We start from the raw sequence: 15,580 nt of genomic DNA on the forward strand, positions 1-15,580 counted from the left end.
CCGTGCCGCGTGCAGACCGGAAGGGCGCGACAGCCCTACCACAGCAGCCTCCACGGGGCCAGAGGGGGCGGGGCCAGAGGGGGAGGGGCGCGGCGCGGCAGGGCCGGAGAGGGCTGGACCTGCGGCCGGAGCCGGTGCTCGGTCCCTGCCCCATGATGGGAACTGTAGTTCTGGGTGCAAGCCCGGCTCCCTTGGAGGGCAGCGGAAACTACATTTCCCGAGGAGGGAATGGCTCCGACAGTCTACGTGTTAAGGAGGCGACGCAGTCCGCAGCCGGGCCCAGAGCCGGAGGGTGTTCGGGGGACAGGCCGTAATCAAGGGGGGGAGGGGTGTCTTTCCCTTCCCTCTTCTTGGTGCTCAGGGGGTACCGGCTCTCTCCTCCCTTGCCCACTGCCGTGCGTCCCCTGGCCGGGTCCCCGTGTTGGTTTTTCCTAGTCACCGCAGGGAGTTGGGGCCTCAAGGTTACGAAGTAAGGGCCGCTGTCCGGAGCGGGAGTTAGGGGCGCGCCCCCCTCGGCCCTGGCCGCCCAGGGGCCGGGGCTGTGCCTCTATGGGCCCAACCCGGAAGCCCAACGTGTGCCACCGGCTGAGTCGCCGGGCGCTGGGCTTCTTCTCGCGCGACGCAGGCGTGGTGCAGCGGACGAACCTGGGCATCCTGCGGGCGCTGGTGTGCCAGGTGACCACCTGCCGGCGGGGAGCGGGACGGAGGGCTGCGGGGTGCCTGGTGGTCAAGCCTTCTGCGGTGATTCTCTGTTGTAGAGCCCCACCCCACCCCCTTTTAAGAAAGTTACACGTGATGGACAGTAGCATCATGCCCTGACCCCGGGGAATTAGTCAGTAGGTATTAATAGAATCGCCAGATGCTTTTAGTTTTTTAAGCTGCTTAATGTCTTTCTGCAAAAGAGCTTTTTAAAAGTCACCCCACTTAAACCAAAAGGTGAGATGGAGGCAGAGTGAGGAAGGATTGAACATAATGTTTTTAAATAACGTGGAATTTCTTTGAAAACCCTAAATTTAACTGTCCATCATAAAATGAGTTACTTCCTAAATTGAAATTCTTTGTGTCTTTCAGGAAAGTACTAAATTTAAGAATGTTTGGACTACTCATTCAAAGTCACCTATAGCCTACGAGAGAGGAAGAATATATTTTGATAATTATCGGTGCTGTGTCAGCAGGTATCTTTTGGACGGAAATGTTTTGCTATAATCCACCTCACTGTTGGTCTGAACTCTAATTTTCTTTATACAAACATGCCTACATTAGAGTTTAGTGAAATATGGGAATGAAAAAAAAAATGCGTCCAAGATAGGTGGTTAAAATGCGTGTAATTTGAAAATTTTGTTAAATCTGAAGTGCAGGTTTCATATTTGTAAATACCATTTAAAGCGAAATTACTTTGTAGTGAAGACAAAAATGGTAAATTGCTCTCAGAGTACTGTGTAGTATTTTATTCTGCTTAAAAGATATCAGAGTCAAGAGAAGAATGTCTGTGTTTTGTGGAAGTACTTACCTTTTTTGTTTAAGAGGAAATTTTCAAATTTGCTCAAATAGATAATAGTATATGAACCCCATCTAGATTCAAAAACTATCATGATTTTGCCACATGTGCTTTATCCCATCCTCTCCCTTTCCTTTACCTCTTTGCTAAGAATTGTAAAGCATATTCTAAACACCATGCTGTACTTAGTTTGCTTCTGTAAAAAATATGGGCATTTTCTTTTAAAACAGCTTTATTAAGATATAATTCACGTGCCATAGAATTCACCCACTGAGAGTATAGAGTTCAATGATTTTTGATTCCTTCAAATTCATATTTAGTGAATATGAATTGATGAATCACTAGTGGGTCATATAGGCAACCACCACTACAGTTAATTTTAGGACATTTTCATTACCTCAAAAAGAAACCCTGTACTTTTTAGCTAACACTCCAATTCTTCCATTACCCTTGGCTCAAAACAAGTGCTAGTCTATTTTCTGTCTTTATAGAGTCACCTATTTCATATACTTTGAATCATATATGTTCTTCTGTGTCTGGCTTCCTAGTAGAATATCAGTTTATTATAAAAGAAACAGCCAGATGGAAGAGATGCAAAGGACAAGGAATGTGGGAAGGGGCATGGAATTTCCATGTTCCCTGAATCTCCACATGTTGACCAGCCCAGAAGCTCCTTTCCTTTTCTCATGTATACAGGAGTGGGCAAAAGTAGGTTTACAGTTGTCAGTATGTGAAACAGAGTTTATTCTCATATATTGTATTTTTTCCACGAGTAGCTGTAAACCTACTTTTGCCCAACCCTGCACATTTAACGCTGTACATTTCCCTCTAAGCATTGTTTTTGCTGCATCTCACAAATATCAATATAGTGTATATTTGTTTTCATTTTGTTCAAAATACTTTAAAATTTCTCTCAAGATTTCTTCTTTAAATCATGTTATTAGTAGTGTGTTGTTTAATATTCAAATATTTTGGGATTTTTCAGCTATCTTGCTGTTACTGATTTCTAATTCCACTGTGGTCTGAGAGCATACTTTGTATTATTTTCTAGTCTTAAATTTGTTAAGATGTGTTTTATGGCCCAGATTGGGGTCTGTCTTGGCGAATTTTTCATGTGAGCTTGAGAAGAATGTGTATTCTGCTATTGTTGGATAAAGTATTTTGCGCTGAAGTATTTTGAAGATGTCGATTAGATACAGTAGATTGATGATCCTGTGCAGTTCAAGTATATTCTCACTGACTTTCTGCTTGCTGGATTTGTTAGTTACTGATAGAGGTTGTGGATTCGCCTATTTCTCCTTCTGTCCTATCAGTTTTTGTCTCACATATACTCTATTGATAGATGCACACATATTAAGGATTTTTATGTTTTCTTGGAGAAGTCACCCCTTTATCATTTCATAATACCTCTCATCATCCCTGATAATTTCCCTTTTTGAAGTCTGCCTTGTCTGAAATTAATATAGAGCTACTCCAGGTTTCTTTTGATTAGTGTTTGCATGGTGTATCTTTATATTTAAAGTGGGTTTCTTGTTTTGTTTTTTAATTCACTCTGACAGCCCTTGTCTTTTAATAGATATGTTTAATTATTTACATTTACAGGGATTAGTGATACAGTTGGTTTAATACTTACCATGGCAGCAATTTTTTTACTCATTGCCTTTGTCTTTATTCCTTTTTTGTCTCTCTTTTTTTTTTTATGATATGAATATTTTTTTTGTTGTTGTTTTAAGATTTTATTTATTTTCCGAGAGAGGAGAAGGGAGGGAGAAAGAGAGGGAAGCATCAATGTGGGAGAAAAACATCAATTAGTTGCCTCTCGCACGTCCCTAACTAGGGACCTGGCCCACTACCCAGGCCTGTGCCCTGACAGGTCATCGTCGTCGTCGGCGGCGGCAGCCGTCCGTCTCGAGAGACGATGGTGTAGCTTCTTAAGAGTCTATCTGCACCGCCGAGAATGGCTGTGCAGTCCAACTCGGGAGTGACACGGTATCTGTCTCCTCCCGTGTTGAATCGACATCTTGTGATGACGCTGGAGTGTCCTCTCCAGTGAAGCTGAAGCTACAGAGCCTGGGCAGGGTGATATGGAGGGTCTGCTGTTGCCCATGCAGCAGACCCCCCCCTCTCTTCGCAGCTGAAGGGTCCAAGGGAAAGACGGAGTCAATACAGCTTGGCTTCAGGTGCGCCGCAGGAGTTGCCGGTGTTGACTACAACGTCAAACCGCCTTAGGGACTCCGGCTCCGGATTTTCTGTCGGGGTTTACTCCCTTAGCCTTTCCCCTGAGGAGGTATGCCACAAGGCAGCGGAGGTTTTTTGGAGTCAGAGTTTTCCTTCTCTGATGTGCCCTGACTGGAAGATCGAACCAGCGACACTTAGCTCGCAGGCCGACGCTCAATCCACTGAGCCAAACCAGCCAGGGTATTCCTGTGGTTTTGATTAAGCATTTAATGTGATTAATTTTCTCTCTACCTAGCATATCAATTATATTTCTTTTTTAAAAAAATTTAGCGGTTGTCTGATAACTTGCAATATACATTAGAACTAATTTAGGTTTCTCTCAGGTAACACTGTACCTCTTCATAGATCGTGCAGCTGCCTCATAATAGGTTATTTCTAATTCCTCCCTACTGCCTTTTATAATATTGCAGTCATTCATTTTGCTTATCCATAAGTTATAATCACTGAATATCTTGTTGCTATTATTATTAGCAAGTTTTTTACCTGTTATTAAGAATAAGAAGGATAGCCATAGCCAGGTGGCTCATGGTTGGAGTGTCGTCCTGTACAGCAAAATGTTCTATTCCTGATCAGGGCACATACATAGGTGTGGGTTTGATCCCTGGTCGGGGTATGTATGGAACACAACTGATTAATGTCTCTCTTCTCTCCTCCTCTCTCTCTCAAATCAATAAACATATTCTTGGGTGAAAAAAAAGAAGAAGAAGAATAAAGGATTTTGTTTTACCTTCATTTATTTATTTTTGTAGATTTGAGTTTCTGACCTCTGTAATTTTTCTTCTCTCTGAAGAAGTTCTTTGAAAATTTCTTGAGCGGCAGGTTCACTGGCAGCATATTTCCTCAATTTTTGTCTGTCTGAGAAGGTCTTATTTTGTCTCAACTTTAAAGGATAATTTCACGGGATACAGAATTTTAGGTTGATGGGATTTTTTCTTTTATCACTTTCATTATTCACTCCATTCTCTACTTGCTTGCATGGTTTCTAAAGAGAAGTCCAATGTAATTCTTATCCTGTTCCTCCGTAGGTAAGGTGGATTTTTTTCCCTTCTGGCTTCTGTTAAGATGTTCTCTTGTTTTTGATTTTCTACAGTTAGAATATGATATGTCTAGGTATAGATTTTTTTGGTATTTATTATTCTTGGTGTTCTGTAAGCTTCTTAAATTTGTGGTTTGGTATCTCACATTAATTTGGAAAATTCTCAGCTATTATTATTTCAAGTGTTTCTTTTGTTTTCTCTTTCTTCTCCTTCTGTTATTCCCATTATGTGTACGTTACACTTTTTCTAGTTATCTCATATTTTTTGGATAGTCTGTTCTGCTTTATTTTTCTTATTCATATTCTTTTTTGAGGGGGTAGTTCTGCTTTTTCATTCTTTTTACTTTCTAGTTTGGGAAGTTTCTGTTGACATATCTTCAAGTTCATCCAAGACATTCTTTATTTGTGTTAGGGTACTTTTGATTTCTAGCATTTCCTTTTGATTTTTTTATTTGGCTTTTAAAAAATATCTACTTAATTATCCATCTGTTCTTGCATGTTGTCCACTTTTTCCATTAGAGCCTTTAGCATATTAATCATAGTTATTTTAAATTCCCAATCTGATTCCAAATTTTAAATTACCAATCAATTCCCAATCTAAATTCCATTATCTTCACCATATCTGACTGGTTATGATACTTACTTAATCTCTTCAAACTTTGTGTTTTGGATTTAAGCGTGCTTTGTAATTTTTTTGTTGAAAGTTGTATGTGATGTATCAGGTAAAAGGAATTGTGGCAAACAGGTCTTTTTTTTAAATTTTTTTTAAAGTATATTTTATTATTATGTTGTTACAGTAGTTCCAATTTTTTCCCTCTGCCCAGTACCCCCCTTCCCTCCAGCAATCCCACCTCCCTTAGTTATGTCTATGGGTCCTGCATATAAGTTATTTGGCTTCACCCTTTCCTGTATTATTCTTAACATCCCCCTGTCTATTTTGTACAAACAAATTATGCTTCTTAGTTCCTGCACCACTTCCCCATTTATCCCCCTCCCCCCTTCCAGCTGATAACCCTCCAAATGATCCCCATACCTATGATTCTGTTCCTATTCTGGTTTGCTTAGTTGGATTTTGTTTTTATTTTTTAGATTCAGTTGTTGATAATTGTGAATTTGTTGTTATTTTAGTGTTCATAGTTTTGATTTTCTTTCTCTTAAATAAATGCCTTTGACATTTCATATAATAACAGCTTGATGACGATGAACTGCTTTAGCTTCACCTTGTCTGGGAAGCATTTCATCTGCCCTTCCATTCTTAATGATAGCTTTGCTCGATAGAGTCATCTTGGTTGTAGTTGCATTTCATCACATTGAATACTGCTTGCGAGTCTCTTCCTGCCTGCAAAGTGTCCTCTGAGAAATCAGCTGATAGTCTTATAGGCACCGCTTTGTAGGCAACTCTCCGCCTCTCTCTTGCTGCCCCCAGGACTCTCTTTTTATCTTTCACCTTTGGCATCTCAATCATGATGCGTCCTGGTGTGGTCCCCTCTGGGTCCAGCTCGCCCGGGACCCTCTATGCTTCCCGGATCTGTATGTCCGTCTCCTTCACAAAATTTGGGAAGTTTTCCTCATTTTTTCAATTCTTGCTTCCTCATTCAGCACTGGTTGACTGTTTTTTTCTTTCTTATGTTCCAAATCACTGATTTGAACACCTGTTTCCTTCCCTTCACCATTGGTTTTGTGTGTATTTTCCTTCGTTGCACTTAGCATAGCCTTCACTTCTCTTATGTGTTTGCCATACTCAAGCATATCTGTCAAGTCTGTGAACATCTTTATCACCAGTGTTTTGAATTCTGCACCTGTTAGGTTGTCTATCTCCTGATCTGTTAGGTTGGCTGTCTCCTTATCGCTTAGTTCTCCCACTGGAACCTTGATTCGTTCCCCCTTTTGGGCCATACTTCTCTGTCTCCTCATTCTGACAGGCTCCTGTGTTTGTTTGCCTCCACATCCCAGGAGCTGTCGCTCCGGTTACGTTGTAAGGGGCGGAGCCTTCGTGATTCATCAGTACAGGGTGACCTGTTTCACCACGTTGTGGCGCTGTATGTGGGCGGAGGGGTCCGAGAGGGAACGATGCTGCCTGCCCAGGACTTGCCCCTTTTCCAGGCACCTCTCCCACTTCCGTACCAGACTGGCGCCCCTCTAGCTGCTGCCCTGGATGTCATTCCCAGAGTGGGTGGGTCTGCAAACATTCTAGGACCCTGGGGGCCCTTTAAGCAAGTGGACTCTGCTGAGAAACCAGGAGTTTCTGCCTCCACCCGAACCCCCACTGGTCTGCACAGTCAGAGACAATGAGGCCTGATTTTCCCCGGTGCTGGGACTGTGGTCTGCGAGGTCTAGTGAGAAGCTGGGAACACTCCGCAGGTGTCCCTCCTGACTTTTTAAAACATATGACTGCGCTTTCTGCCGACCTGCTACTGCTGCCGCCACTGCTGCTGCCAACACCCTGTCCTCTCCACCCTGGCTCCGCCCCTCCTACCTGTCTGGATGAGTATTTCTTCTTTATATCTTTGTTTGCTGGACTTTCCGTGCAGTTCGATTTTCTGGAACTTCTGGTTGTTTCTAGTTTTGAGGTAGTTGTATTCCTTCTTAGTTGTGGAGGGAGATGCAGCGTGTCTGTCTACGCCTCCATCTTCTGTTTCCTTTTTTTTTAAATCTACATATTTGCATTCTAAAATAATGGGGCTCTTTACCTAATTCATTTTCATTTAAAAATATTGGAGTAATAAATATGAACACCATGGAATTCAGCTAGATATTTATAGTAAATGTTCATGATCTTGTTTTGGAAAATAATCTGCAAGCAGGTATATGTATATAAAGAAAAACTAGAGGGAAATGAACCAAAATGTTAATAAAGGTTATTTTGGGTATTTTTATAGAATAAATATTTAAATTTTATTTTATTTTAAAGATTTTTTTCTATGAATATGTATTATGAATTTTATGATCATGAAATATGTTAACATATAATTAAGAAGAAAACAAACATACAGTAAGGAGAAGTATTTTGGTAGTCTAAATCTCTAAATAGAAAAAAAAATGGCATAGAAACCTGAGCAAACACTGTCTCAGTTATCAATATGAATAATCATTAATCATTTATTTTTCTTTTTTCTCAGTGTTGCATCAGAGCCAAGAAAACTTTATGAAATGGCAAAATGTTCCAAATCAGAAAAAATAGAGGATGCTTTATTATGGGAATGTCCAGTGGTAAGATTTGCTTTTAGGCATTTGTTTCTAAAGCATTTTTAGCCTAGAACTGATTATTGTTAATATATTGTATAAGGGAATAAAATTTAAATATCATAGTGATTCCTGAATCTTGAAAGGAATCAAGAGTTTATCTTTTGATTATTATGTTTCTTCATGAAATAATAATATATAAATATTTGTTACAATTTGATACCTTTGTTAATCTTGAAAATTAGAAAAAGTTACAAGCTGATTAAAAGCTCCATAAGAAATAAAAATTAGTGTATAGTTATTCTTAGTGTGTAGGAAATCATTCTATTATTATACTGAAACAAAGTATTTTTGTTACACGTTATGGACAACAGTTATGTTAAATGACTGTTTGAAAGGAAATTCTTATGAGTTTCCTCCAGGAATCTTGTTAGGAAAATCATAAGGTAAAAATAAAAAAATAACAAGATAAGCTCATTCTATTAGACCAGCATTTGCAATAGTGTATATTTTTCAGGACACTGTTTTCATTAGATGTTATTATCTTACAGTTGCTAAAGGAGTTTGAAGGAAGTTGTAGACAAATAAATTTGGGATATTCTGAGTGTAAAAGGTTAAACAAATTTATAGAATTACTTCTCGGGGCCTTTTATTATAATAATACTTATAATAATACCAAGGTGATCGTCAAACCATTTTTCCAAACTCTTGATCATAGAACTTCATTTTTGAAGTGTATTTCTAAATATTAGTCTCCCATGGGATCAGTGTAATGAGAAATGCACTTAGAAAATACTACAACTTAATCAGACCTTTGACTCTTTAGGAAAAACAAAACACAATATATGATCAAAAATAATGTTTAAAGAATAAGAAGGCTATACTTTGAATTTACTGTTAAAATTATTTTTTAAGAAACACTGTTGTTTTTACATAAAATAATAGTTTTCTGTAGCAACTGCTTTTTCCCTGGACACTTATTTTCTGATCATTGAAGACTCCATTTTAAAATCAGAAATCTTCGATTCTATGTTTTCTTTCCTACTTCTTACTGAAAGCTCAAATTAACTGTTGTGCCCAATATCGAAAGCCTTTGCATCCATTTTCATTGGTGCAGGGAAGAGAATAACAAATTTCTTAATTGAGAAACGTTTTTGAACACGCTAATGCAAAGCACCAAAAATTTAGAGCAGTCCTGTAAAACAGAGTTTCAGATAACCTATTTCCTAGTCTCATTTCTTGTTAAACATTTTGTTCTCATTTGAAGTGAAGCAAGATTTTCCGTTAAGTAAAACTAAGAAGCATATTGCATTGTTTTTAACATACTGATGTGAAACTATATTTAAATTAGCACCCTTGTTTTCTAAGATGTTGTGTGGAATATAACTTTTGGTTTTGGAAAATAACTCAAACCTATTATGCTCCTTTATATTCTTTTTTTTTTTAATAGGCAAAGTATAAACAGTACATTTTTAAAAACTTAAAAATCTCCATGAGATGATACTTATATAACACACCATAAAAAATGAATAAAAAAATAAAACTGGTTCACTTACAGCCTAAGCAAATACTAGATTAATTTTAACTTCCCTATTTATAACTTTTCCTTAGAACGTCCTTTTTATTCCACAGATCAAAGTAGAACCCTTTGCTTTCTTTCTCTTCCTGCTTTAGACTTCCACCTTGTGGTAGCTCGACAGTGGCAGGCTACCCAAGCAGCTGTCCTCTTCCTTTTGGGGGTATAATTCACTGATGACATAGGTTATCTTTCAAACCAGGCCTATCTTCTGTTCTTGTCTGGCTGCCTTGATTCTGGATTATAGCTTTTCATCTGGAGTTAGAGTAGAGCCATAGTGAATAATGGAATAATTTGCCCTTTTGCCATTTTGACTTCTATTAAAAGAAAAACAAGTCTTATAATAAAGAAATGCGTCTTCTAGCAGTGATTCTTAATTGCTATGCTATTCTACATGGTTTTAAGAACTTGTTATTATCATCATCATAGCAGCATCATTAGTAATACTCCTACTATTGTGATGATTGGTTAGCATTCGTTGAATACATAATGATCAATAATAATTAATAAGTAGCAAGTTATTTCAGGCACTGTTTAAGTCCTTTATCTGAATAAATTCAGTAAGTTAATGATGAAAATACCCACAATCTTATCTTTCCTTGTCTTAATTCTCTATTTAAGCATTTTAATATTTGCTATTTCTTTTTTGGTTTATTTATTTGACTATTTCTTTAAGTGTTTAGCTATTTCCTTTGAACATTGAATATTGCAGATTGTTCATGGCCAAGTAGTTTCATTTTTACATCTCATTTTTTAGGGGGAAATACTGCCCAGTCCATCAGATTATAAATCCTCACTCATAGCACTGACTGCTCATAACTGGCTACTTCGTATATCAGCAACTACGGGAAAAGTACTTGAGAAAATATATCTTGCTCCATATTGCAAATTCAGGTATTATTTGTGACTTTATTATTCAAGGTTTTATTATAAAAATTTGAGACTTGTGGTCCAGGAAATTCCAAGCTTTTTTTTTAAGTTTTCCATTTTATACCTGTATCTTAATTTATAAACCTTTCTTTTTCTCTCTCCATGACTATATTCAAAGATTTGAGGGTACAGACCTTTCATAATTTTCTTTGTATGTATCCTCATAAGTAACTAACATATAGTAGCTGGCAGATAAACTTTAAAAAATTATTGTGTTTTTCATCTATACGTAATATTCTATATGTAGAATGTACTTTATGGTAGATTTTCCTGAAGGCTAGTCTATTACAGTTAAATTACCTACCTAGAGCAATCTAAGAACTATTATTTTAATTTCTAGTTTTATAAATTAGATGTAAATTTTTGAAGGAGGTATGTACATTCAGAATGTGAAAGTAACATTTTTTTATGCTTTTTATAACTTCCATTTTAAAGCAGAAATAGTTATTTTGTTTTCTAAGTTTTCAATAGTTAGATCAAACAATTTTTATTCATCAGAACTCTGGAAGGAGGGAATTCTTTTAGGTATTTACTTGTTTTTAAACTAAATTACTTTTATAATTTAAGTAACTAAAAAACTTATAAACTATCTATTATATTTTGGTTTTAAGTATAAGGAAACCTCTCCCCACTCTTCCCAAATGAATAAACTTTGCTTCATTCTTTTCAAAGATACCTGAGCTGGGACACTCCTCAAGAAGTCATTGCAGTTAAGTCAGCTTTGGCCCGGCAGGTAGACCATCTTTAAACATTCGACAAAGTGAAGAATTTGTTTTTTCCATAGGAATTTGTCTGCAGATTGGTCATGAAAGAACTAATGATTTTTGTTTTCTGGAGCATGCTATCAAAGTTTACCACAAGTTTAAGAAATTACTGTTAAGCCCTGACTGGTGTGGCTTAGTTGGTTGGAGCATCATCCCATAAACCCAAAGGTTGTGGGTTTGATTCCTGGTTAGGGCACATGCCCAGATTATAGGTTTGAGCCCCAGTCAGGGAGCCCACAAGAGGCAACCAATTGATGTATTTTTCTCCCGTTGATGTTTCTCTCTCTCTCCCCACTTCCTTTCTCTCTAAAAGCAATGAAAAAATGTCCTCAGATGAGGAAAAAAAAGAAATTCTCGTTAAGCCAGTCTGGGGTAGTACAGCTTATTTTACATTTCATAGTAGAAAGAAATTGACCAGATATTGTTCTTCAAAGTAAGGAAGTGATCCTTCCTCTTCAAACAGAGAAATCACTCAAGCTTTTACTGGTGTTATTTTTTTTATCATTTCATATAGATATGTCAGTGTAACACTGCTTTCAAATGATGTGACCATGATAACTATGTGTCTTTCAATTAGACTCTTCATTATTAGAGTTCCAAGTTATAATATAAGTTATTAAATATAGTCTATTAAAATAGAATATATGAATTTATTATATTAAAATATATATAACCTTATCTCACTATAAATATGTGTTAGTTTATAATATAGTAATATATAATATGTAATATACAACATATTTTGTAATACAATATGTAAAATATTTTTGTTGTATAGTATCAAGTTATTTTGTTGCTAACAAATGTTTATTTCATAAGTTTTTCTGCATATGTGAATGTGAGTGACTGAAGGGCTAAAGGTTTAATGGACATAGTTTAAACATCTATGCTTTCCTTTTTTAAATAACTTTGCAGTGTAGATGGATGGATGTTTCCAAATCAGGAAAACATCTATATAACTGCATGTGAGGATAGGTGGATGTTTTCAACTCATAAAAACAGAGTGTTTCTGAAATACGCTTTGAGAGCTGCTTGTAATTTTAGTCTTTTCTTTTAGGCAGGCATTCAGCAGTCTGTTTTGCTGTACCTTGCAGTGTTCCATGTTCTCCCTTTTTCACTCATAGGGATTCTGGAGATCAACAGAAAGGTGAGAATTCATTTCTTTTTTCGAAAGATATTATTTATTTATTTTTAGAGAGGGGGAAGGAAGGGAAAAAAAGGGAGAAACATTGATGTGCGAGAGAAACGATGATTGGTTGCCTCTCAAATGCCACCAAAGAATTCATTTCTGATTTAATTGCAACATTAAGATGTAATGTTATTATTTCATTTTTTGTTTATGAGGTGTTTTGATTAGAAATGTTCCTGACTGGCTATGACCAGTGTTGCTCAGTTGGTTGGGCGTCATCCTGCAAAGTGAAAGGTTTCCCAGTCAAGGCACATGCCTGGGTTTCAGGTTTGGTCTCTGATTGGGTCACATGTGAGAGGCAACCCATCCCCTTCCCCTGTCTCTCTTAAAAAAAAAAAATGTTTCCTACTGTAAAAAGCTTGCTGATTTTGTTTATTTTATTTCAAAACATATGAGAACATTTGACTTGGGCAGAGAGCTTAATCATCCCTTCATCTTTCTGCATGTTTTTGTGCCTCTCATGTGAACAGTGTTAAATACCTGTCGTCATTAACAAAGCACTATTTTATAAAATTATGAAACAAGTAAGATATTTTTCCAGAGGGTTATTCCAAAGTTTGTTAAAATGATCATTAAATAAAGGTGAAAAGCTGCAACAAAATGTCTCATTTTAATTGCAAGATGTAGATCTAAACCTTATGATATATAAATAAGCCTTATAATTAAATATTTAAATTTCTAGCTCACTCAGTTTTGGGTTTTTTTATTATTGCCATTCTGCTTGATTTGTGGGGTGGAAAGAACAAATTTCTTTTGAGTAAAAGAATAGTCTCCTTTCTTTTAAAAAAACGGTTTCTAATTCTGAGTGAATAGTTACTTGTTGGTCTTGAGGGTGCACTAATATTAATTAGGATAATATACTAAACTACATAAAGGCTAAATAATAATATTAGTTATTTATTAATTGTTTGTTTTGTACCAGGCAGTTTGAGCATTTTACAACAATATAACCTAATGTATTCAACTAGGAAGTTAAGCAGGGAGTAAATGGAGGAGCTGGAATTTTAATCTAGATTTGACTCCAAAGTACAAACCAAATCTTAAAATAGAGTGGCTACTTTATTATAGCACTCATTATTTGAAACAATGTTTGTATTATAAAAGTCCTTCCTTCAAAGTGGGGAAGGAGGATCAGTGAGTACAAAGTCATGAGCTAATCATGATCAAAGCAAACTGTAATTTACCTTCTGAGAGATGACCAAAACTCATGAATGTAATCGTTCTCTTCATGCTTGTAGATTAAGTAATTGTGTATATTTATTATAGTCTCAACAAGAATGAACACGTAGCAGTCATAAATTGTTTCTATTTATTCTCCCATATCAAAGATTAAATTTGGTTTTGATTATGATTACTTGGAATTGAAATATATCTTTCACTTATGTATAATAAGGCTGCCCAGGCTCCAGGCTTAGAGTGCAGTTTAAACTATTTATTGGGGTAATAAATCTTTACTATGCAATTTGTCTTGAGTCGAAATAGACACAGATTGTCACTTAATTTCTAATTGTTCTTTCATTGCTGTGAATATTTGTCTGTGTTGGCTTTTGTTAAATATTAAAATAGGCATAGGATCAAGTTCATCAGAGCTCTATGGAGAATCAAGGCAGGATTCAGTACACAGAAACAGAAACAGAACGATGGACCAAAGTCTTACTCAAGGTTTGCTAGGTTAATGGCTCAGTGTTTGACCTTTAACTTGTTTGATTTTTATATGACTAAAAACTTAAACACTGTTAAAGATTTAAAGAACAAGGTAATGGTAAAAAAAATATGGAGCTGGCTGTTTCTTATTAGAATTACGTTCTTAGATCCACTCTCTCCCCCTCTAATTAGCTAAAAAAAAAAAAAAACTAACAACAACACATACACACGCTCACACACATATATCTTCATAAATAATATTTTAGCATAAGAATAGATACCTAACAGGATATGCGTGGTAAATATTCATTTAGAATTAGATGGACTCAGTGTTAACCTATATCCATGAGGAATACAATTTGTTATTAAAAGATATTGACAAAACTGTGAAACAAATGGATGAAGTAAATGAATGCTGCTGCATCTCTCATTAGTGCTTCAGCCTGAGACTCCAGTGGCTTACCACTCATTCCAAATAAAACCTCATTTTCAAGTTTCTAAATTATGATGCTAGGCAGCAGTGTTGTAGTAATAGCCTGAATATTAAGCAGATGTGCAAACCACTGTGAACACTCAGAGGACTGGCCTTCTGGTCTTTTCTCAGGTGATATCTACCTTTCCCCTCAGATTTTCGGGAATGTTACGGATGCTACCTTATCTCATGGAATACTGATTTTGATGTACAGCTCAGGACTGGTCAGACTCTATAGCTTCCAAGCCATCACTGAACAGGTAGAGAAAACTGGAATTTGCTGTATAATTAACTTGAGGTTTGGATTGAGGTATGATGTTTTTAATGCAAAGCTTTTTGAGTAAGACACTTGTTTAAATTTCTGCTCTACAAAACTATATGAATGCAGGAAGACAAAGTAACCTTTAATAGAGGGGTGGGAGGATAAACAAAAAGGCCCTTGTATACATGTGAATTTGATTTTTTCTCTCTCCAGACAACAAATAAGTAGGTGCTAAAGACACCATTTTTGTTTTGTTTTGTTTTTAGTTCATGCAGCAGAAACTTGACTTAGGGTGTGCATGCAGATGGGGTGGGACTACTGGAACTGTGGGAGAGGCTCCTTTTGGCATTCCTTGTAATATTAAAATCACAGGTATGGCTACTCTATAGTCTTTCTTACCTTAAAAAATAAGTGGTCATGTAAATTACTAATTTTAATCATCCATATGTTTTCCTTATAATTTAATTATAAACTCAATTCATTTTACTTTTATACAGTATACTCCTTGCTTTTGAATAGGTGTCAACAAAAATTTCATTCGTTCATTGATGAGTTGCAGCAAATGATACTATCTTTGCCCCCGTATCATTTAGTATTTTACAATTCTATAAAATTTACCCACTTCTAAGGAAGTTATTTTCCAAGGAAAATATAATTACCATTTTATCTGAACATAGAGCTTAGACACAGAGAGACTCTTTTAGTATACTTAATGGTTGACAAAGCACAAAAAAAGAAAATTATACACAATTACATACCTTTAATGAAAATTTTCTATAATTAGCTTG

The 15,580-nt window shown here is 36.5% G+C and overlaps 1 protein-coding gene across 2 annotated transcripts in view; it reads left to right on the top strand.

Moving 5' to 3' along the window:
- Positions 1-163: 163 nt before the first annotated feature.
- Positions 164-15,580, top strand: part of DCAF17 (DDB1 and CUL4 associated factor 17) — a 33,162-nt gene continuing 17,745 nt past the window's right edge. Inside the window, exons 1-8 of one of the 2 annotated variants that reach the window (XM_090280686.1) lie at positions 164-675; positions 1,072-1,175; positions 7,892-7,982; positions 10,289-10,425; positions 11,134-11,194; positions 12,283-12,372; positions 14,686-14,790; positions 15,059-15,164. In XM_090280686.1, coding sequence (XP_090136812.1) covers positions 550-675; positions 1,072-1,175; positions 7,892-7,982; positions 10,289-10,425; positions 11,134-11,194; positions 12,283-12,372; positions 14,686-14,790; positions 15,059-15,164 — 820 coding nt within the window. In that variant the 5' untranslated portion in view covers positions 164-549. The remainder of the gene's footprint in view (positions 676-1,071; positions 1,176-7,891; positions 7,983-10,288; positions 10,426-11,133; positions 11,195-12,282; positions 12,373-14,685; positions 14,791-15,058; positions 15,165-15,580) is intronic. The other variant, XM_090280690.1, reaches the window with a different exon arrangement.

This window comes from Furipterus horrens, unplaced genomic scaffold, assembly GCF_987537825.1.
Source record: "Furipterus horrens unplaced genomic scaffold, mFurHor1.1.pri manual_scaffold_1, whole genome shotgun sequence".
Classification (NCBI taxonomy): domain Eukaryota; kingdom Metazoa; phylum Chordata; class Mammalia; order Chiroptera; family Furipteridae; genus Furipterus; species Furipterus horrens.